At 34.6% G+C, this 24,030-nt stretch overlaps 5 protein-coding genes across 6 annotated transcripts; 3 read left to right on the top strand and 2 right to left on the bottom strand.

The window, feature by feature from the left end:
* The first annotated feature begins 421 nt into the window (after positions 1–421).
* Positions 422–628, top strand: LOC139853430 (uncharacterized). Its single transcript, XM_071842822.1, has one exon. The coding sequence runs from the start codon at positions 422–424 to the stop codon at positions 626–628; it is 207 nt and encodes a 68-aa protein (XP_071698923.1).
* Positions 629–2,010: 1,382 nt separating this feature from the next.
* LOC139853428 (uncharacterized) lies at positions 2,011–3,332 on the bottom strand. The gene is made up of 2 exons (XM_071842821.1): positions 3,098–3,332; positions 2,011–2,720 (listed from the first exon to the last, which is right to left on the bottom strand). The coding sequence occupies exons 1-2, from the start codon at positions 3,330–3,332 to the stop codon at positions 2,011–2,013; spliced, it is 945 nt and encodes a 314-aa protein (XP_071698922.1).
* A 2,047-nt stretch (positions 3,333–5,379) lies between these two features.
* Positions 5,380–13,479, top strand: LOC139855367 (uncharacterized). Of its 2 annotated transcripts, XM_071844587.1 has the most exons (6): positions 5,380–5,881; positions 11,822–11,899; positions 12,213–12,247; positions 12,625–12,680; positions 12,943–13,041; positions 13,155–13,464. In XM_071844587.1, the coding sequence occupies exons 1-6, from the start codon at positions 5,501–5,503 to the stop codon at positions 13,211–13,213; spliced, it is 708 nt and encodes a 235-aa protein (XP_071700688.1). In that variant the 5' UTR covers positions 5,380–5,500; the 3' UTR covers positions 13,214–13,464. The 2 variants fall into 2 exon arrangements, with proteins under 2 accessions (XP_071700688.1, XP_071700689.1); XM_071844588.1 differs by lacking the exon at positions 11,822–11,899 and having other exon boundaries at positions 13,155–13,479.
* A 1,043-nt stretch (positions 13,480–14,522) lies between these two features.
* Positions 14,523–15,747, bottom strand: LOC139855441 (chlorophyll a-b binding protein 13, chloroplastic). Its single transcript, XM_071844663.1, has 3 exons — positions 15,525–15,747; positions 15,251–15,412; positions 14,523–15,132 (listed from the first exon to the last, which is right to left on the bottom strand). Exons 1-3 carry the CDS (start codon positions 15,645–15,647, stop codon positions 14,623–14,625), a joined length of 795 nt encoding a protein of 264 aa, XP_071700764.1. The 5' UTR covers positions 15,648–15,747; the 3' UTR covers positions 14,523–14,622.
* Positions 15,748–18,790: 3,043 nt separating this feature from the next.
* On the top strand, positions 18,791–20,371 carry LOC139855726 (uncharacterized). The gene is made up of 2 exons (XM_071844978.1): positions 18,791–19,432; positions 19,853–20,371. The coding sequence occupies exons 1-2, from the start codon at positions 18,971–18,973 to the stop codon at positions 20,216–20,218; spliced, it is 828 nt and encodes a 275-aa protein (XP_071701079.1). The 5' UTR covers positions 18,791–18,970; the 3' UTR covers positions 20,219–20,371.
* Positions 20,372–24,030: the final 3,659 nt, after the last annotated feature.

Raw genomic sequence — 24,030 nt, 5'->3', positions numbered from 1 at the left:
TCATGAATATTTTTTGAAGAGTGTTGCGTTTGAGCACTTGTTTAAGAAGTTACAGATTACGTTTCATAAAGTGAGCAAATACATTGGGCCTTGGGCAATCCTAAGTTGGCTAAAATGTGAATACTAACTAAATGGGCTAATTAGATGGTTCGTTGACATAGATAACATTGAAAGCCTAGTAATCACACACTTGGTTTATAATTAAAAATTAAAATTATATAAAGACGTGACTGTGTCCTATATGGTTCACAAAACTTTCTAGGCAACGTCATAACGCATCTTCTTTTCTTAACTTGATTCATCTCCAACCACTTTTTCTCACCTTATATATCTCTCTCTATATAATATATATACGGAGGAGTATTTATATTTTATTTTATAATTTCAAATATACGGAACTAGAAATACATATACTCCGTTTATGGTGCTTTTTTGCTTTCTATTAGATCAAAAACGAATTGTGAAGAAGACGAAGCCGGTAGCAGGATCGTGTTCACGATGCAGACGAGGAGCCAGTGTCGCTGATATCGTAACTAAAACAAGATTTTGCTACATCCCATTTTATTGGAGATCTAACAAGGCCATTCTTTGCACTTTTTGTGGTGCCACTCTTAAAACTTATCCATGATCATCATATACGTCCGTACATGATACATTCATACATCATCATCATCATCGACAGCCATTCATGTTGTTGTAGCTAATGTTGTGTTGTGTTTTTGTTTGGTAAATTAAAACAGCATGCATTTATAAGTCTTGAATGCTTGTTATCAAATTCTAACCTACCCTCATGATGTGAAATAAATATTTGTGTAGCAAATTGGAAGTATTTAAGCAAGTTGTATTAAATGTTACATCTTCCTCACTGTTTATTCCATTGTAATGTTAAGGGTTTATATTTTATTTATCCTCTGCTAGTGTATTTTAATATTAAAAAATGCATTTACTTCCAAACTTCCTATATATTGTATTCAAGATTTAACTATATTTTATGTTATTTACTTATTTATATGTTTTTAGCTATATAAATTAACGTAGCTTTTGTAAGCTCTACCGTTACGTTAATAAAAAAAAAAAGTTTTGCTAATTTTTGACCCTTTAGCACATGTTAAAATTTAATTGAATGAACTTGTAATTCTTACACATAAGATTTGTTTGAAATATATATAAAAAGTAGTACAAGTAGTAAATATTGGTTGAATTAATAAGTACTAAACGTAGATGTTAATATTCAAAAATATTTCAATATTATCATATACTACGTATCATATATACTCTATAAATGAGCATACATAAAAAAGGTAATAAAAATTGTAAAGTCGAATACATTCGTAAACTATGACACCTTTTAAAAACAGTTACGTTTTTATGATGCGCAGAATCCCAACCATGTCACTAAATTTGTTGTGAAAACTTTTAACTATGTTTAATAAATTAAAATGTATAAATATTATTTTTTAAATTGATTTACCCAAATTTAATATAAGTATTAACTCATAGTAACTTTTGAGTTATTAAATTTTTTATTCTAGCTTAAATACTTAAATGCGGTAAAATTAACCATGGGGTAAAATTAACCATATATAGCTAATATGCAAAACCGTTGATTTCTCATATGAATGAAGTTGTTTTGTAGCTAGAATATCATTCTAAAAATGTTAATTCGAAGATTTCTACATTACATCTGGAAACAAATTGTTTAGCGAGTCAAACCTTTTCCCAAATACATTTGGATTCAAATTGAAGTACCCAGATAATTAAAGAAACCAGCAGTTGCAATTTTTTTGATGTATATAACTTGCAAATGTAACTCTACTACAATGTCTTGTTTTCAAGAACCATTTGCTATGAAGTTACATCATTTCAAGTATAGATAAATCAAATATCACTAAGTAACATCATTTAAGCATATGTTTAAGACATCTTTTTATTCATTACAACAGGAATTACACACTAATTGATACTTTTAGTTATGTTTACTTCATGGTTCGATCCACAATTAGGTAGTCATTACATCACATAGCTTTCAGATTTAGCGAAAATACAAGAGTTGCATTCGGAAGATAGTAAAGACTCAGTTCGATACTTATCTTCACCACCCACAACCGGCATTGCAACACCTTGTTTAGCCGGATTCTTGAAATCAGGCTGATAAGTTCTTCCAAGCAACCCTTCTACGTGTGACGACAACCCATAGAAGTTAAATTGCACCTCCAAATGGGCAAAACAATCGTCTTTAGGTATACGATAGTTATGGATTCGATCATCTTCTTTAGTAACAGGCACCACATTAATCGAAATTTCTGCAACTTCACGAAGAGTGATTAAAACACTATTTTTTTCAGAAATTCTTTCAATTTTTATGTCACCGTTTACGGACTCCCAATTGGCCCGATACCCTTCGTTTATTACTAGATCTTCTCCTTTGTAAGAGAATTTAAGGTGGTCGATTTCGCTGTCCCATTTAGCGGATTTGATTGTTTCTACTGTGAATGAATGGGAATTGAAAAGGATTCCTAGTGCTTGGATCCATGTGTAGTCTCTGGTTCGGCCCATGGGCCTTAGCCCGATAAATCTTGCATTGATTTGCAGGTTTTCATCCGACACCAAAGTGAAGTGCTCGTTACGTTTTCCATGAAAGTAGAAGACAACGTTGTCTCCACCAACGAAACGTGGGTCCAAGCATGCTGCTCCTCGTCCATTGCAGTTTGGTTTCCTGTCTGTCATCAACAGAAGAAGTTAATTATATTATGGACCATAATAAAGATGTGACAGAAGTAGACAAGTTTTGAGCTATTTAACTAATTCGACCCGTTTGACTCGTTTTCAAACTTGTCTACTTCTTTCATATTCTACCAGTTTGAAAACGAGTGAAACGAGTCGAATTAGTTAAAAAGCTCAAAACTTGTCTTACTCATGTTCAGATGCTTACAATGCCCTAGTGATATTTATATTTCATTTATAATGTGAGTTCTTAGAACAGAACAATGGGTACTGAAATAGAATTACATGTTTTGACCCATGAGCTGTATGTGGCTTGTGACCTGCCCGTTTTGTTACCTTTACAGAAAAAACGAATGAGTAAAAAAATGCTTACTTTTGCATTGAGCTTTGCAGATGGGGGAAGCACAGTCAAGATAACAAGCTTTATATTTCGGGTCAGTAGGAGTCGTTTTTGGGCATTCTTTCGGGCATTGTATCCGTTTTAAAAAGCATTTGCTTTTACGATCGTAACAAGTAACAGTATCTCCGAAAATCTGGGCTATACCAAATGCTAAAACAAGCATAAGAACCAACAAACATTTGTTGCTGTTGATCTGCATAACTTGCATTCTTGAGAATGAATTATGGTGTAATGAATTTGGTTGTCTAAAGTCTAAACTTTGGTTTCTATTTAAAGACAGTGACTAGTGGGGATTATAGTTGATATAATTTTATCTTTTGAAGAGATTGTACGTAAAAGAAAGATACGAAATCACATGCATAAGTGATAGTTTACAAAGTCTAATATCATACAAGTTGATATTACTAAATAAGGTTTTATAAAGTTGCAAGAAAGCTAACTAGAAAACGTAATTATGATAAATGTAAAGCTGTTGATCAATGGAATCTGGATACTTTATACTACGAATCGCATCAAATGAATATTATTTATCAGAATTTTCTTAACGATAACCTTAAGACAATAAGACTATTAGAATATGCATATTAGGAGTAGCCCGGCTCGATTGTATAGATGAGTCCGGTCCATTAGAGTAGATTAGAGTTTGGTTTTTATGTGTATGTATACTCTATAATTAGTTATAAATGTAATACATAATCTATAAAGTTATCGTTAAAGAGCATTAATATGTTGATCCTTGTGTTGTTGGTCAAGTGGTAATGGTCATACTTCTTTGTTACGGTTTGGAGTTCGATTCCCTGGGGTAGTAAACGGGGTGGGGGGTTTTACCGGTCACGTCCTTGGATTGGTCCAGGTTTTCTCCATGGTAGCAGCTGAGGGCGCGTTATGCAACTAACAGAGATGATCACGTGAGTGATTTAGTCCTCTTAGGTGATCTCAAACTGCTGTTAAAAAAAAAAAATTGTGGTACACTTGTACAAAGCAGTTAACGTTAATTTTTATATGAAATTATTAAAAGGTGCAAGTGTTTTTTGAAATTTATCGACAAACCTAAGAGTTATAGTAGAAAAATCTTATTTATTACTGCGTATTATTTGTTTTACTAGTGGTAACTTTAGGTTTATCAAAACTATGAAATGAAACATACGGAGTAACTGTAACAGTCAGCTTAGTATCTTTAATTGTTTTGTGATGAGTTGTTTGTTACCTTCTAAAGAGTACGAAAATAATTAAATTTTTCATGGGACCTCTTAAACTTATTAACAGTGTCGTCTGGTTATCTAATGGGCCATGTTAAGACCATCGCTAACGGGACCGTGCTCCCTCCCAACATGCCTAAAATTACCCAACACGCCTCATAACAATGGCGTGCTCACCCATGTGCTTCTGGCGTGCGTGCTTGGAACAGCGTGAGCACGTGCTTCTGGCGTGCGTGCTTGGAACAGCGTGCTTGTATTTTTTGTTTTTTGAATGGTTCATTTTCCTTTTTTAATATCATCTTTTTCACTTAACTTCCGGTCAAATTTTAACACATCACCTAACAAATCACTCAACACTCCACCCCCATTATTTATCAGTTTACTAGCACGCTCATCAAACACCACACCCTATCCATCAACACGCCAACATGCTCATCATTGTTAAAGATGGTCTAAGCTTATTAACAGGCCGCCAGTTAGCTAATAATCATATTTTATAATTATTAATATTATTATAGTATTAATTAATAATTAATATAATAATAATAATAATAATAATAATAATAATAATAATAATAATAATAATAATAATAATAATAATAATTAATAAGTTTTTTTTTAACAACAGATTAATAAATATACTTTTACATTTTTTGTGTGTTTTGTCATATTGGGTTGCCCATTTTTACTTTGATTTTTATATTTGTTATATTATCTTCCGACGGTAATTTTTTCCTATTTTCTTAAGTCCTTTTTTCTTTAAATATTTGTTTTTTCTATTTTAGATTATTAAACTTAATCGAATTATCAAGTACAAAAACTTCGAACTTATAATGGAAAAAGTAACGATACTTCCTTATTTATTAAATTGTTCAGACGGATTAGTAACTCAATCTTTGGTCTCCATTCAATTCAAACCACATGAAAAAATGATTCATCTCTAATAATTATTTTTATAGCAAAATTATGTATCGCTAATTTCTCGTTTGGAAGCATATCTAAGTCGTTATATATTAAAATTAAAATTAATATAAGTTTTACGAGGGCAAACAAAAAACTGAAATAAAAAGAAATAAGGAACACAAACAAGATAATCAGTTTTTTAAGTTATCCCTTATAATCCCTTTTCTCAAACAAACCATGATTTTCCCCCAACAAATCCTATAAATCCATTTTCATGCTCACTATGATGATGATGATGTCAACTATAATTCCACAAGCTTTCACAAATCTCACACGTCACAAAACCCCAAAAATAAACTCATACAATTGCAACACTATTTCAACAAAACCCACGAAATTTTATTTCTGCAGTTACAATCAACATAGTTTTAGATTTGGTTTTGGATCTAGTGATATATTATCATCTAAAAAGAAGAAAAGGGTGGTTCTTGTGAGATTAAATAATCTTAAATTTAACGGCAGCGGTGGCGGCGGCGGGAATGATGACGACGGTACAGCAAAGGTTTTGGGAAATATTGCCTTGGCTATTGGGTTGACTTATCTAACTTTGACTGGTCAACTTGGTTGGATTCTTGATACCATTGTTTCAGTTTGGGTATGTACGTGACTAATAATTATGCATTTTACTACACTCGCTTCATAATCATAATTTGATAATAATTCTTTTTGTTTATGGAATAATGTTGATATCTATATTTTTTTTAAAAAAAAAACATAATTTATTTATGTAAAATTTGAACTTGATGTGTGGACTACATTTGTAAGTTCCTGCTTAATTGGTGCTTAAAGTGCTTGCAAATTAACAAACTTGTGTAGTGCTTGTGTCTATTTTTTTATTTTTATTTTTTTATTTTTTTTATTTTTAAAAGCAAGAATTTGTATTAAACCAACAATTACACAGAGTATAAACCTCCAATAGATCATTGGAGACAAACAGACCGGATTACAAACTAACTAGACCACGAAAAGCACTAGAAGGAAAATGAACATGAAAATGACTAAAAACTAACACCCGAGGGATATAAAAACATCAACTCGAAAGGTAAGATGAGGGATTTGAGATCCACACGAGCCAGTTGAGTTTCCTGTCCTTCGATCTTGTTGATATCCACTCGAACGACCTTATTTGTATTTCATTAAAGGCTACCGGAACAGTCCAATTACTTCCCCGAAAGACTTTGTTGTTTCTATTTTTCCATATCAGGTAAGCACTAATCCATCTAACAGCTAGCCAAACCTTCATTCCAAACTTAGAGGTATACGAAGCAGAATCGTCACCAAGAACTTCTTGAATACTAAAGCTAGAGAAGGAACCCATATTCCACCATTTGTAAACCCTATCCCAAATATCAAGAGCGTGTTTACAAAAGATAATTGAGTGTTCAACGGATTCCAAATCATCGTCGCAAAGTGGGCAACGAACACTATCAAGGTCAACCCCCCTCTTGTCTAATTCTAAACGAACCGGAAGTCTTTTTTTAAGGGTCCGCCACGCGAAGATCTCGATCTTTTTTGGAATAATGTTGTTATGTATGGTACATAAGGATGATCCATTTGAGCCAAGTAACCGGGTATCAACTGAAGATGCAAGAGACTTGACACGAAACAAACCATCACTATCTAAGGTCCATACCCATCGATCCGGACCATCACCCTGTTCGTACCTGAAGGATTTGATCAGACCTGTAAGCACGTTGAGTTCATCCGTTACTCGACCAGTAGGAGGCCGCACCCAGCTGGTGTTTAATGCGGAATCATCGCTGCCACTTAAAACTCGATCCTTTACTGTTACATCCGCGTTACTTTCTAGCCTATATAATCTGGGAAAAAGGTTAGAGAGTTTGTCAATACTAATCCAATGATCATGCCAGAAGGACGTGCTGCCACCATCGTGAATTGATCTGCGAAAACAGTTTGAAAACTCCACTTGGGACAGCTCAATAGCCTTTCCTGCCATTATAATGTTAGTCCACGTCCCGGGTACTAGAGAGGTAGAACTCCCCGTAACCAGTCCGCCATAAACACCGTATATACTACGTATGATTTTAACCCAAAAAGCGTTGGTTTCAGTTTTAAACCTCCACCACCACTTCCCCAAAAGAGCCAAGTTTTTACTTTTTAAAGACCCGATGTTAAGCCCCCCGTTTTCATAAGAATTTAAAATACCCTCCCATTTAATCCAAGCTATATATTGTTGTGAGCCCGACCCACCCAAAAAAAAATTCCGTCTTACACTCTCAAGTAGTTTGATCACACATTGCGGGGCACGGAATAGCGAGAAGTAGTACAATGCGAGACTCGAGACCACCGATTTGATGAGTATCAATCTTCCACCAACTGACATCGATCTCATTTTCCAACTTGATAATCTTTTTTCAAATTTATCAATGACCGGTTGCCAATCACTAACCTTTTTCATCCTGGAGCCAATTGGGATACCTAGGTAGATAAAGGGAAAATGACCGACTTGGCAGCCTAAGTGTTGAGCCACGGGGTTGATATCCGCCTGATTTACATTTACTCCATACACATAACTTTTACTAAAATTCACTTTTAATCCGGAAGCTAGCTCGAAGCATTTAAGTATGTTGCGGAGGTTAAAAGCATTTCTATGGCTCCATTCACCGAAAAAAATCGTGTCATCCGCGTATTGTAGGTGTGACACTAGAATTTTGTCTTTCCCGACCTCAATACCTTTAAACAAGTTTCTTTCTAAACCCGTTTTTGTAAGGATGTTCAACCCTTCAGCCGCAAGAATATAGAGGAAAGGAGATAGCGGGTCTCCTTGCCTCACACCTCTACCAAGTAAGAATTCGTGAGTCGGTGACCCGTTAACTAAAATAGAAACGGAGGCCGATTTTAGACACGAGCTAATCCAACTACGCCACTTTACGCCGAAACCCATACACTTCATTACATCTAGCAGAAACTTCCAGTTGAGGCTATCGAACGCCTTCTCGAAATCAACCTTAAAAATGAGACCTTTCGTTTTTTTAGCTTTTAGGAAGTCAACCGTTTCGTTAGCGATTAAAGCGCCATCAAGGATGAAGCGCCCTTTTAAGAAAGCGCTTTGTTCACAACCTACGAGGTTTGGGAGCACCTTTCGCAGCCGAGATGATAGCATTTTAGCCACTATCTTGTAGTAGCATCCGATAAGGCTAATGGGTCTAAAGTCACCGAGGCATAAAGGATCTGATTTTTTTGGCACGAGAGTGATAAAGGATGCATTGCATCCTTTGGAAAACTCACCTTTTTCCCAAAACCATGTGATAGCTTCAAGGAGATTCCTTTTGATGGTGTTCCAATATTTTTTGAAGAATCTAAAATTGTACCCGTCCGGTCCCGGGGCCTTGATGCTACCACAGTCATTTATTGCTTCAAAGATTTCTGATTCTGAAAAGCTATTTTCTAATTCGGCTGCCTCAATCTGAGTAATCGAGGGAAAGTGAAGATCTTCCAGTGACGGTCTGGAGATGTTTGGCTAATCAAAAGTTTTTGAAAAGTGGTTTAGAGTCGCCTGCTTAATGTCAAGAGGGTTATCATTCCATACACCATCAATATTGAGCCCTCTAATATTATTCCGATTGTAATTATTGCGGATGACCGAGTGAAAGTACTTTGAATTCTCATCTCCTTCTAAGATCCAACGAACACGAGCCTTTTGTTTCATCATACTACTTTTAATTTTTTCTTTATCGAACCAACACTTACGAGCCTCTTTCCAATCGGCTAAATCCTGTTCTGATAAGGAGGAAGATTCAGCTTTAATCTCTAAGGATTGAGCAATGTTTTTGAAGTTATCGATATCGTTATCAAGTTGACCGAATTTTTTATCACTCCATAACTTAAGGGCTGCTTTTGTTTTTTTAAGTTTGGCCATGAAATTACAGTCTTTACGTGGGCCAGCGGTGACAGTTTCGGCCCAAGTGGATAGGATTATTTGCTCAGCTTCTTTATCATCAAGCCATGCATCGAACACTTTGATGGGTTTTGGGCCAAAATTTTTCATCTCGTCATAAAGAGAGATGGGGCAATGGTCTTTATGACGATCTTTAGTAGTTGCCCGCCCGATTTGCCGATCTTTTCTTGTTGAATAAACGAACAGTCTGAGGAACCCCATAGCGAAGTAACCCAAAGATCATTAACTGTTTGGAGCTTTGTTTCCTGCAGTGCAAGGAATGAAGGCTTCTCACGCGAAATAAAACTCTTTAAAGACCCGAATTTGCTATCTTTACCTACCCCGAAAGTTCTTATGTTGTATGATGATAACTTCATAATGAAACTATAGTATTCGAAGGGAATAAGAGAAGTTACTGAGTGGATGGCTTTTTCTGCCATTTTAACCCCAATTTACAGCCAAATTCGTAGATACCTTCAGTGTTTATCGAGTTTAAAGAATCTTGGCTAGCCGATTTGGAACTTTCTCTCCTAACAGTATGATCAGATGCGTTACTGGGTGTATTATGACGATTCTGGAGATGAGGTGGGTTCTTGTTGGTGTTGGAACGGGTTGGTTGGTTGTTTGGACGGATAGTGGGTGCGTGTTTAAGGTTTAACATTCGGGAGGATGTTTTCCATGGCCTCATATTTGTCCAGCAATTATTTCTTTTGGGATCATAAGGGTTATTCGAATTTTTATCTTCGGTATATGGAGGAATGGTTTTAGGGGTTGTAACGATGGGAGGAGTGGATTTGGAACGTGTTTTGGTTTTGCGAGGTGGACTTGGGCTGGTGTTGCTCGACGGAATGGGCCTGGTAGGTTTTATTGGGCTGATTTGTGAGTTTAGAGAGTGGACTGTTCGTGATGGAGTAATGTGAGGGGAATGATTGGGGTTAAGGGTTGGTGTATTATTGTTTTGGGCAGTAAGTGAGTGGGCTGGGGATAAGGTAGGTTCGTAATTAGGTAGTGGAGAACAATGTTTGGATTTATTGGAGTGAGAGTTGTTAATTGGGCTTGGTGAATTAGGTAATGGGCTGGGGGTTGGGTTGAGAGGGGTATTATGTTTTGGGCTGATGTGGGTATTTGGTTTTAGGCAGGGGTCGGGTTGAATAATAGGGGGAATAGGGTTGTCAAGACACTTACCTGAGGGAAGATGCGTATCACATGTTTCAAGGTCATGCGTTTCCTGGATACCACTATCTCCCTCGTGTACTGTGTTATTCACGCTGCAGTCATCATTACTTTCTAGGAATATGTTGCCTAGGTTCCAGCAACCCGACCCTACGTCTTTGACCTCTTGACCATTCTCTTTTTCGTCACCGGAGAAATGAAAATTCCGGCCATCTTCTTCTGGGTTTGAGTCATCGTCGGCCGTATTATTGTTAACACCTTCATGATCATAATTCCTTTCGAAATCATGATTGATCTCAAAATCGTCCTCATCTGAGCCCCCAAAGGTATCGTCAATGTATTGATCTTCATCATCATTATCCGAGTTTGAGATAATAGGATCAATTTGTGCCTGTTCACTTTGTTTAAATTCAAACCTTACTATTCTAGAGTAATCTTCCCTGACGCTGACGTATACTATTTCTTCTTTATCAATCAATTGAACTTCTCCTTCAAAGCAAACAGTGCTGCTGCGAGTATGGATGAGAACTTTGCCTATATCAAGGTTTTGGTTCCCACCATCGACATTGCAGTTTTCCATATCTAAGATCTTACCCCACCAACCTGCAATATTTTTAAAGGTATCTTCTGACCATCTAGTGACAGGGACGCCTCTAATGTTGAGCCAAACCAACCTACCGGACGACCAATGTTTTTCATCAAGAATATTCACCCTATTACTCCATTTGAAGATTGCATGATTGTTGTTAGAAACAATACATTTTGCTGCCTCTATCGACTCACAAACTATGAGCACATCTAATCCACCCAGATACTTTAGTGAGAAGTTGCATATACCCTCGGCTTTGCATAAATCTTCCGGTTGAAAGAACAAATCTACTCCTTTAAGTTCACATCTAATTGATTTATTCATGAGGTGTGGGTTTGGAAGTTGGGTGTTTGTAAGTTTTATTTTCCTCTCGTCAGTGTATTTGTGGGGGCCCACTTTATTGACATTAGGGTTAGCTTTTTTGTTTAAGGTCTCCCTAAGATCATCGTTGTTGCCCCAAGCAGTGCTGGATCTGTTGTTAAGCCTATCGCGAAGATCACCGTTGTGCCCGATCGTGTGGTTTTTGTTACTTTCATACGCCTTTTTATTATTGAGTTTATCTCTTAGATCTACCCTTGGACTTCCAGCAACTTCACTAAAACATCTATCATCTCTGAAGGCGTTAGTGTAGTTTAAATTGTTGTTCTTGATACATGTAGGTCTTTCCTGGTATCTGTTGTATTGACCATTTGGTGATAGTTCCCTGTCTCTAGCCTTGAATATTCTTATTGGAGTATCATTGAACTTTATCTTCTCAAGCTTAGATAGCAGCCGATCTGCATTATCAACGTTACCGAACTTTATCTTATTTTATTTTATTTACCAATTAATATTTCTTAATTCTTTTGTTTTGTTTTTGTACTTTTAATTGGCAGCTTTTTGTAGTGATTGTTCCAATTGTGGGTTTGGGAGCTCTTGTTTGGTGGGCGATGAGAGATATGGTCGAAATTCAAGTAAGATTAGTTCACAAACTATCTTTGTAGCTATAAATGTTTCTTTGTAGCAAGATGCTTTGTATTGGCTAATGCTTATTAAGCCTTGTATAATTGGGCATTAGTTAAACAGGATAAGATATGTACTGCCTGGCATTAGATCGTATACACTTTTTATCCCAAATTTACATGTTTAAAACTGTACGTTATCTAAAGACTAGCAGCACAGATTATTTCCCCTAGTTAAACTACTTCAGATATATTGTTAGTAGTTGTTTTTTTATGGAAGTATTATCACGTTTGAGATAACCATCTTTTGTTATTTTTTTTCCAGTGTCGGAATTGTCAAAGCCAATTTGAGGTTTTCAAGTAAGAAACTTGATCCATTTCTGATTTTGTTATATATTAAAAAAACCATTGCACGCTTGCCTTAGTGGTATCCCCACACCTTGTGTGTGGGGCTTGGGTTTAGGTCATGGGTTCGAGCCTCGCTTTGCCCATCCTATTAATCAATCTGCTTGAAATATGGAGCTTCAGATTGACCCCAGGGGGTTTTCTCCCAGATCCATTCAGGATTCAAACTCGGTCCGCCCAATCCCTAAGGATGGTTTAAGAATTGGGTTCCTGCAATGTGATTCAGGTTTCCTCCCGAAAGTGCATGCGTGCGTGGCATATGATCGCGAAGGTGTTAAGTCCCCTCCGGGTAACTTTTGTATTTAAGTTGGTCCTTCTATTGTATGTTGCAGGTCTATGTTAAATGATGAGCCACAACTGTGTCCCTATTGTAATCAACCTTTTTCAGGTAAAAGACTTGTGACATTATACTTGTTTGTTCAATATGATCATGGATACCATTTTCGTATGCGCGTGAACATTTGTGTTTGGGTGGCTTTGATTACACAATTAGTGTAATGTTTGACTTGTCTTGTACGGTTGTACTAGTATTTTAGGACAAGTGTTTGACTAATTATGAAACACTTGACTTTCCCCAAAATCTCTTGTTTATAATCTTTTCATGTAGTATGTTGTGTCTTCATTCCATAAATATATATATTCGATTTCAGTGGTGGGTGACGAGTTTGTAAGGGACCCTGCGAGATCCTCAAAGGAATCAACAACATTTGATGGAGCATTCAACGAGCTGTTTTCTCAAACGAAGAAAGGTACATACACCATTTTGCATGAGTAAACGCTTATTTAAATAAAAAAATTAGTTTTTGATGATACAAGCTTTATCATTTATGTGTTAATGAATATGGTTGCATACTTTCTGCAGGGAAGGCTTCATCTAGAGCTGTTATTGATGTTGAAGCTGAGGTTAAGGATGTTGACTGAGCTATATATTTAAATATATAAATACATATAGACATCATAACTCTTTTTATGTTGAAGTTATCGATGTACATAATTGTATAATTTGTTTCAGAACAATATGATTAGTTGCTAAAATCCAAGCAAATGTATCGGTTTACATGTAACATATTGTGAGGTTATAGTTCTTCATGCCAAAAGGGGATCATTATTATACCTATACATAATAGGCGTTCAAGAATAGGTTGTTTTGAGCTGTTTGTATTGTCGTTTTATATATACGAGGTATATTATATATTCACCAATCCTAACATGTATGTGCATTTGGTCTGGAACTCTGGATGGTGCTTGAGGATGCTAACTAACAAACTTACCCAGGTTCGATTCCTTTGCAGCTTTTTTTTTTTTTTTTTTTTTTTGAGACTTCTGAAAGTTGTTAAAGGTGTCTTCTTTTTCCCTGATGAAACCCTCCAGTGACGTCACTTATTTCCTCCTTATTTGCTTACCATCTTCGTTATCCCGATCATCTCCTTCTTAAACAATCCCTACTTTTTTCATCCTTATCAATTACTCTACTCATTTCCAATCTTGTTCTTCTAGTTTCCATTTCATCTTTTCATTTCCTGTATTTTTTCTAGATGTATTCATACGAATTAAAAAGACAGACTTGCATCCAGGGACGGACAATCAGGTTAGTGTTCATCTTTTCATATACTAGCTTTTTCCGTAATTCAATCTCTAATCTTCATCACTTTGCTTGATTTATCTTATTAGCTATTAGCTGAAGATGATCGACCCCATCAAAATGTGGGTTGGATGATGCGTGAATATTAATTTGCTTTGCTAGAGTTCATGTTATGTTATAGCTTACTTTAACTCCAACTTTTTATATATATGAGTCATATGATGTAACTTAGTGGTTAAAGGATTGAAAAACGTATATTAGTGGCTGTCGTTTTTCATAGATGACGGATATCCGCCATCGTTAAGCTTATATTGGTGCATCTGTAAGTGTCAAGTGTGCGTTTCCTGCTTGGTTTTGTTTTTGTAGCTTCATTCGTTGTCGTTCGGTGTGCCACATTTGGCTTTCTTTTAGGTTTTTTACTTGGTGTCTGCATTTTCTTGCTGGATCTCAAAGGTATCTGCTTTTGATTTTCCTTTATTTTTTTTTTAATTTTTTTTTTTTTTTTGTCTGCTAAGATGAAAAATGTGGATTAGATGTTTTCTTTTTCTAATCTTCTTTGTACTGCCGTAACCATTTATCTAATTTAGTTACAAACGTTCTAGGTGTGATGATGAGTTTGTAAAGTAAATACGAGCATCAAAAAATAAGTTACGAATACTTTAATATATGTAGAATTAATCGATCATTATAATCTACAGATTTTCTCACTACACTTGCAATTACATGAATAATGGAAAGGTTACATAATCTATGACCCGGGCACAAACTTGGTTGCGTAGACCCATGCATTGTTAGCCACAGGGTTGTCCAAATGGTCCAAAAGGTTCTCCAATGGGCCTTTTCCTGTTACAATTGCTTGCACAAAAAACCCAAACATTGAGAACATTGCAAGCCTTCCGTTCTTGATCTCTTTCACCTTCAACTCAGCGAAAGTCACCGGGTCATCTGCAAGGCCCAATGGGTCAAAATATTGCCCACCTGGGTATAGGTTGTTACCATCTCCAACCCCATCAAGCCCGTTAATACGGAACCCCTCAACAAGGCCCATTAGAATCACTTGGAACCCGAGCACAGCCAGTATGCTCTGAGCATGGACAAGGTTTGGGTTTCCTAGGTAGTCTAGACCGCCTTCTGAGAAGATTTGGGCTCCGGCCTTGAACCAAACGGGCTCCTTGAAATCCACTTTTACCCACTTTTCGAGAACCTCGGGTGTGATACACCCGAGCGCTCCAAGCATGGCCCATCGCCCGTGGATAACCTAATCATGATCAAGTAAATTAACATTATAGCCTTTCGTAACTTATATCGAAACTTAAGCTATATGAAATCAATCACTTCTACACATTGTAATAGTCGGTTAAGTATGTTATGGTTACCTCAAGTGCCCTGTTCTTAGCAAAAGCCTCGGGATCAGCGGACAAACCAGCGGTGTCCCAACCGTAATCACCGGGGAATTCACCGTTCAAGTAAGACGGGGTTTGAGCCGAAAATGGTCCCAAGTACTTAACACGGTCAGGTCCATACCACAACTCATTTCCCTGATAAAAAAAAAATAAAAATAATATAAACCAACAGTTTACTTATTAGAATAGAAGTCTCTAAGCAAAAATAAACACTTAAAATGTTAAATTTTTAACAAGTTAAAATTACCATGGTGAATTTGGCACTTGGCATGGAGACAACCTCTCTTAATGTGTTGATGTTAGATGATCTAGTTTGACCCAAGAATGGGGTGGCTTTGATCACAGTGGTGGAGCTAGTAGCTGCAGCCATTGATAGTGGTTGTTTGTGGTGGTTGATTAGATGAAAATGCAAATATTGTTAAATTGTTTGTGATGATGAAGAATGTTAAAAGAAGGGGGATATGTGTAGGAGTTGAGAAGTGACATCTTTGTGGTTGATATTGGGAATTTTGGAACAGCCAATGAGAAAGCTTCAAAAGATTTCCAATATATCTTCAACAAATATTACCCTATCCGTTATTTGTCTTGTAGTCTCGTTGTTTGTCACCCCATATGCTTTCCAACCGCAAAATAATTTATAATACGCATATATATACGAGTATTTAATTTATGTTGATTTAAGTTAATGTTCAACTTTGGTTATGGGATCGATTCTTTGAAGGCTCTCAAAGGATCAATTTTACCTTTTTGGTGCTATATTCAAAGCGAGTTTTATTTGAAATGTTTATACAATGAGTCATTTGGGTAAACGAGATTGTCCCCAAAAAACATATATAAATGATTTCTTTGAAAAAAAATAAACAATTGTACGTACGAGAATTTAAATTTTGCTCTTGCTATTGATATATATATATATATATATATATATATATATATATATATATATATATATATATATATATATATATATATATATATATATATATATATATATATATATATAAGTTTTTTTTAAGAGCACGAGGTATCCATCGTCAGTTTCCGTCTTCCATTTCGGCTTCAATTTTGGAAGCTGAAACTGACCGACAGTGACATGGGTGAAGGTGTCCACAGTATCAATTTCAGCATCCATTTATGTTTTTTTATTATTTTTTTGTTTTTATTATTAATTATTAGTTTTTAATAAATTTAACTTCATAAATAAAATAAAATGCTTAATTAAATTTCATAAAATTAAAAATGAAAGGAAGTTGTGTAGAAATGAGATTGAAATGGTGTAAAAGATATGAAATGGTGTAAAAGATATGGTAGAGTATGAGTTTATATAGAGAGTAAATAAGGAAAAATAAATAAATAACAAAACTGGCCGTTAATCGGCTAGTTGTTTAAATATTTTAAAATCATAACGTCTAGTTTCCACCGTTTGTATCCCGAATTCGGTTGACCGACGCTGTCAACGACGTCGGTCGGGTGTCAGCCGACCATCGGTTACTGCATCAGTTGAGGCTGACACTGAATTTTTTTTCTTCCGGACATCATATGCTCTAATAGTGGGTTTTAATGGTTATTCCTGATCCTCGAAAATTTCACATCATTTATATCTATATTCATATTCAATTCTGTTATTCATTCATTTTATTCGTCCATATACATTACGTTATGCTGACAACATATTTTTTTTTAAAGAAAACCTCAGGTTTTTATAACTTTACTTTGATTCTTTTACTTCAATTTTTTCTCCTTTTGTCAATCGAATTTAACAAACGTTCTATCGGCGCAATAGGGGCAATAGGAGGTCACTCGCCCATTTTTGTTATTATATTAAACTCACTTATTCTTAATCTATCCCGATCCTAATGTTTAGTTATTTTAGAATGATCTCATGCATTATATGTTTTTTCTTTATGTACGGAGTATTAAATTAGAATTAAATATAGTTTAGCTTATAGTACAAGAGCATAACAGTTTAATTTAAGGTATAATTATCTATAGTTAATATTAAAATCCTATAAATATGATGTCATTATTAGGCTAATTCATTTGTTAAAAAATAATCAAAAAGAAAAAGAAAAAAATCTAAGAATGGTGGGTGATATCATTAATTTAAATAATTTTGAATTAAAATTAAATCTTATTAATTAATTATTATTATTAAATCTTATTAATAATTATTTTAATTATTAAAGTTAAATGATTTTGAACTATTTTAACTAATTAATTTGAATTGAGTACGAGAAGGTATAAAAGGTAGGCAGAAGTAAACCAATTCTAAATTTATATTTTAATTTACACTTTTAAAATAAAATGACAACCAATATTATCTCTTATGATTGGATGTGGATGGTTGAATATGCATTTTAAGTGTTTGATGAAATGTTCAGCTGACGAGTTTCTTAGTCGAACTATGTGGTTCCATGGGTCATTAAACTAAATGACTTTAGCATTTACGTTCACTTAATACCTAAAACGTATCATTAAACTGTTTCATTTAAACAAACACGTGATTCCACGGGTCATTTCACTAGTAATATAATATACTTATATCATATTATATTATATTGTAGAAAAATTTAAAATCATGTCAAAACAATTACTATACTAACTACCAGACAAAAATGATGAATAGTACCAGAGGCGTTTTCGTTCTTTCACTTTTTTCACCTTTTTTTATTTTCCAAAAAAACCCCACTTTTTTAAAAAATTAAAATCGACCCCCAAACAGGGGGCAAAGTGTCAAATACCTATTTTCATAAAAAAAAATCTTAAATAAACTCCACCCAAATATTCAACGGGTCATATCTTCTCGCTCGCAACGAGTTAAATTTTTCCGGGACCATCGTTAAACTCGAAATAATTTTAGGAACACAATATCACTAACTATACGCAAAACAGACGCTTTTTAAAAAACGCTAAATATTTGAGGTACTTTTCATACACGTTGATTTTGCGTTAAATTTTTAAAAGTCGACAATTCCATAGCGAAATGCGGAAATGCACATATATTGTTAATTTAAAATAACATTTAAATCTTTCACGGATTATACCTTTTAGTTCGACTCGAGTTGCGCTTCAACGACATCATCGTTAATCACGAAATAATTTTACAAACTAAATACAATAAAATACATTGAAAAATAAACCCCCGACGCGAAGCGAGGGTTCGTAAGCTAGTTACCATTATTTTAACCAATAAATTTTTCATCATTCATATCGATATTGAATATTGAATATATTGATATTGAATATATTAAAAAAGAAAAAAGTATTCATTCATTGACATATCATGTAACCAAATAAAATACTTCGTATTTCTTTTGCAATCCAATTTTTATTTTATTTTTTAAAAAGAACCATACACCCACCCAACGAGTGGGGCCCACGAAACAGACCTCTCGCCGAATTATAGATGGCCAGCTCCCACCTACGTGTCACCGACTTCTGCTTTCTCTTTTTGCCTAAACTAATTCATTCTTCTACATCAAAACATCCACCTTTCCTTTAATCGCTTGTTCAACTTGAAGCACAATTAGTACACGATTCTGGATCCACCAATTAGTACACAATTTTGTTCCCCCTTTATTTCTTTTCTTTTCTCTTTCAAGAACCCATAAAATTACTCATACTGTATTAATTTTAAGATCTTTGATCTCTCCGGCAACATTCCGATCACAGCAATAAAAACAACAAATTCAAATGGCGCGTGGTCTATTCTCCTGTTTTCCAAAACGCACATCATCCACGTCATCATTACCTAGCAACAAACCAAACCCCAGCGCCACGTCAGACACCACACCGGACGATTCAAAAGGACCGGGACCAGTAGTGGTGGAACTATTTTTATCACAAGGATGTTCTACGTCAACAGAAGCAGAACTATTGTTTTCAAGATTAGGTAGGGGTGATTTTAATCTTGAAGTAGGGGTGATATTAATGGGGTATCATGTTGATTACTGGGATTATAATGGTTGGAAAGATGTGTTTGGTTCAAGTCAATGGACTGTTAGACAAAAAGATTACGTGGAATCGTTGTGTTTGGATACAATGTTTACGCCACAAGTTGTTGTTCAAGGCCGATCGCAGTGTATTGGGAACGATGAAGATGCGCTGATTTCGGAAATTGTGAATGCACCTAAATACCCTGCTCCCGCGTTTCAGGTGATTATACTTCTATTATATATATATATATATATATATATATATATATATATATATATATATATATATATATATATATATATATAGTAAATTTATATGAATGTGTTATAGATTTTGAGAAATTGTGGTTAGAATTATTTTTTGTGGTGTTTATTGTAGGTTTAAGAGATTAGTTTATTAGATATATGAATATGAATGTTGAGACTATGAACCTAACATTTTAAATTAATTTGCTATTTTCTTTGTCACTATATCCTTGATAAATTAATAAAGATTATCAATGGTGTTATGATCATTCTATAATTTTATTTGTGAGATTTTGACTTAATTTCACATGTATATAGTGAAATCTTTCCGATAATTGTTGAGTGTTTGTTTACTGATTTAATTGTGTCACGTTATTGCATACGGCGCTTGAAGGCAACATTCGAGAGAACAATCCCGGAAATTCTACAAGTCTCCCTGAAAGGAGCTCTAAGGGCCAAGGTAGACGGCCAGGGTGCTGACATCATGGTGGCATTGTGCGAGAGTGGGCTTGTGACTAACTGCCAGAACGGTGTAAACAAAGACCGAATCCTAGCCAATGATTTTGTGGTCAGAAAACTAATGAAACTTTGTTCTATTAACAAGGACCACCCTCCCAAAAAGACACTTACAGGAACACTAGATTTTGGACTTTGGCAAGGTTTCAACGGCTCCAAATGTTGTATCGTTATATTCGTGCAGCAATATGGGACGCATCATATTTTTGGTTCCCAACGCATTCAGCTACCTGCAAATCTCTGAGGGGAATTTTTTAACGGATTAACTTGTTTGTTTGACCATTGGTTATATGTGTGTTTATATGATTGAGATTGTAGTTACAGTTTTTTTTGTACAGTAGATGTTGGTTTATTACTTGACTGTTAGTTTGATCATACATATGTTTTGTGGAATTTCTGGTGCTTAAATCTTATGAATTACATCATGATCATGAATACAGTTTATATTAGAATTTAGCTATTTTTTCAACATGTATGGGTATTACATTATGAAGATGGTTAAGTTATTGATATGGACACCAACAACATAGATAGGCTACAGTCCTCAATGGTTCTGTGACATCTTTAACCTTCTGTGCTTTGCTCGAGTCATTCATGGACCGAGTATTTGACAAATGCTGTGTGATTTGGGTCTAAGCGTGTGATGTCTTATTCCCATTAACGCTCCGAAGTGTGACGATAAAGAAAGCCTTGCTAACCATCTTCGTGTCTGCAACTTTTTTTAATACTTTGAAGTGATGAAAGTTTTATTTTTTTAAGAGCTCTTAAGATTGTATGTTTTTAAGGCTTACAACCTGATTGTGAGTTCATATAGAGTTAGAAAAGGTATGAGTTTAATTTAGAAGAAAAATGTGTTAAACTAATAAACATGAACCAATTGCTGAAACCGGCTACGGTTTATTGTGTCATTATTGCAGTCCATGCTAAGATAGTAAGCCACCATGTGTATTGGTGTAGGTCCGATATGTAGCAGTATTGCTGACATGATACTGTGATAGGTATTGTTAATGCTGAAAATCAAAGTTTCACGTTAAAAATTAAAAAGAAATAATATCTACATATAAGTTTATGGGCTAGTCCATCCATCAGACAATTAAGTTTAAAGTATTAAGAAAGTCAGTAACTTCGTATGTTGAACATGTTATTGGACTAAAAAGTCAAGTCTTTGGTTAGTCCCTCGATTTTAATAGTGTACAATTTGAAGATTATTCTAATTGTGCTAGAATCATCACTGGTTACACTCGAATATTACTTTTCAACATTTATAAACCGGTGTAATTTCAACCTTTAAAAACAGGTGTCGAGAAAGTTTGTGAACTTTGTTACAGAATAAGTTAAAGTTTCAAAAAAGGTCAAATTCGATTGTTTCAAACGATCAATCAACAAAGGTAGTCGACAGTAACTAGAGCATTAGGAGTTGTGACCTAATCAACAAAGGTAGTCGATTGTTTTAAGCGGTCGATCAACAAAGGTAGTCGATAGTCAATCAACAACGGTCAATCAACAAAAGTGAAGTTATTAGTCAAAATGCAAAACAAGCCGATTATTAGAGCATTAGTAGTTGTGACCTAAATCACTTGTGTGTCTCCAAAGATTGGCTTAGGCATAATAATTTGCGAAGTGGAAGGTAGGTCAATTCAGATGGTAAAAAGGAAAAATGGTACTATAAAAGGTAGAAGGTTTTCTTTGTTCGGACTATCCGAAAGTGCGAGTAATCCGATCTCATAATATGATGTATGCAGCCCAATGAGAGTGTTTTCAACCCATCACTGGTCACCACTAAATATTATTCGTACATGAGACATTTTGCAAGGAATTCATATGTTAGTCATTTTTTAATTTTTATATTTTTAAAGATTAATATTAATTTAATATAATTCAATAAATTAAAACATTTAATAAAATTATAAATTACTACAGTATAAGTTTTATAAAATTACATTGTGTGGATTCAATTTTATAAATTACATTACTAAAACTTAAAGTATAAACTAATGTACAATTTTGAATGATTTGGCTAATAAAAATACCCAAACTATATTATAATTATAAATTAAAATTATTTAAAAGCCCAAATTAAATGAGAGGTGATCCTCATACACTACTTTTTGATCCATGTACACTAAATTACCTATTTTACCCTTAATTATATATATGATAATAACTTAAGTTCAACTTTTTATGGGCATAACTGTAAGTTGATAAGACAAAAGTGTACAAGGATCAAAAAGTGGTGTGTAAAAATTATCTCCCTAAATTAAATAGGTCATAGGTTCAAGTTCCGGTGGTGAATACTAATATTTAATCATTCATGTAAAATTCAGATGGTGAACACTTATATTTAGTGGCGGTACCGGGATTTCTTTTCACGGGGGGCAAAAAAAGTTTTAAAATCGTAGTAATTTTTTGGGCAAAATATAAAGGTTTTGGGACAAAAATTAAAGGTTTTTAGGAAAAATATGAAGTTTTTGGACAAAATTTAAAGTTTTTGGGCAAAATTTAAAGGTTTTGGAACAAAATTTGGAGAATTTTAGGCAAAAATTGAAGGTTTCGGGGCAAAATATGTAGATTTTGGGGCAATACGCTATCCCATGTTTAGTCAATTACCTATTATGATTCAATTTATTTTTGAATAGCGACCGAGATCACTTGAGGGGGACTAAATCACCCGTTGCGAACATCTCCCGTTTCGACTAGATGCAGCGATAATAATCCCGCTCCCATCGCTGCTCGGGAGGAAACCTTGAAACCGATCCAAGGGCACAGCCAAGTAAAACCCCCCTCCATTTTACCCCCCAAACGATATGGGAAAGGTGCCATGGGTGGATAATTCATGGCAAAGATGAAATTGTGCTTTTTTTATAATATGTAGCCAACATGGGTCGAACTCCTGACCTCCCCTAAAGGAGGCAGATCATCAACCTCTAGACCAGATCACAACTTTGTGACAAATTAATTATATTAACACTATTGTATTTATGTGAAGGAAAAAGAAGATAATGGAGATGACTATGAACTTGCTCTTGGTATAAATTTCAAGACCACACTCTAAGAAAAATATGGTACAAATTATACTTTATTATGAATTCTGGTTTATTTAATATTATGATTTGTTGTTTAGTTATTAAATTTAATTTTTATCATTCATAAACAAATCAAATTATATAATGAAAATAAATAGGGTCTACACAAATTCAAAACTCAAATTTGAAGCTTGCATAACACGCCATTCAAATTGGGAAATGATATTTTCAAACAAGTTTTTGATAGATTCACACACTTTTATTGATACTTTTCGATATTACCCCTTACATAAATTATAGCAAAAAACTTGTATAGTATGTCATTAAGGGCAATTTAGTAAATCTGTATTGATTTATCAAAAACTTATTTGAAAATATCAACTCTCATTCAAATTTAACACTTAAGTTAGAGTCAAATTTTTTCCTCTTTCAACAAATCCAAAATTTTACTCTACGTCACCTCCGAAAATTATTAAGGTAAGAAATGGTATGAATATAAGAAAGATGCCATGTTGTTGTGCCACTACATGCACCTATTATTTCGTCCTATCACTTCCAAATTGCAACTTCAAAAACAGAATTAACAATCATAAACAACATAATATAAGTTTTGTATAGGATTTAGCATATTTTTTTTTTCTTCCGAAAAGCAGAAATAAAATTATGGTGCTAGTTCATATCATAACCCGGTTACAAACTAGTATTTTCATACTTCATTCACCATTCCTTCTTCACTCTTTAACACCTAAGCACATACACGGACAATGACATGTAAACATTTCATGCTTAGTGAATACTAAGGTTTTAGAAACAATAAAATTGTCGGCATTCTAAATAAAACATCATTTAGTAAACGTATTCAAGCTAAGCTATGGATCCAAAATAACAATGAGCTCAAGAGGATGGACTTTCATAATGGGCTCTGCAACCCAGACTTCGTCAACAATCACAACTTTCGTTAATGGGCTCAACACCCTGATTTTTCGTAATGGGCTTAACAACCCCGAGTTTCGTATTTACATGTCACGCCTCA

The sequence above is a fragment of the Rutidosis leptorrhynchoides genome, chromosome 6, assembly GCF_046630445.1.
Source record: "Rutidosis leptorrhynchoides isolate AG116_Rl617_1_P2 chromosome 6, CSIRO_AGI_Rlap_v1, whole genome shotgun sequence".
NCBI classification, from domain to species: domain Eukaryota; kingdom Viridiplantae; phylum Streptophyta; class Magnoliopsida; order Asterales; family Asteraceae; genus Rutidosis; species Rutidosis leptorrhynchoides.
This window is presented reverse-complemented; position numbering and strand designations above follow the sequence as displayed.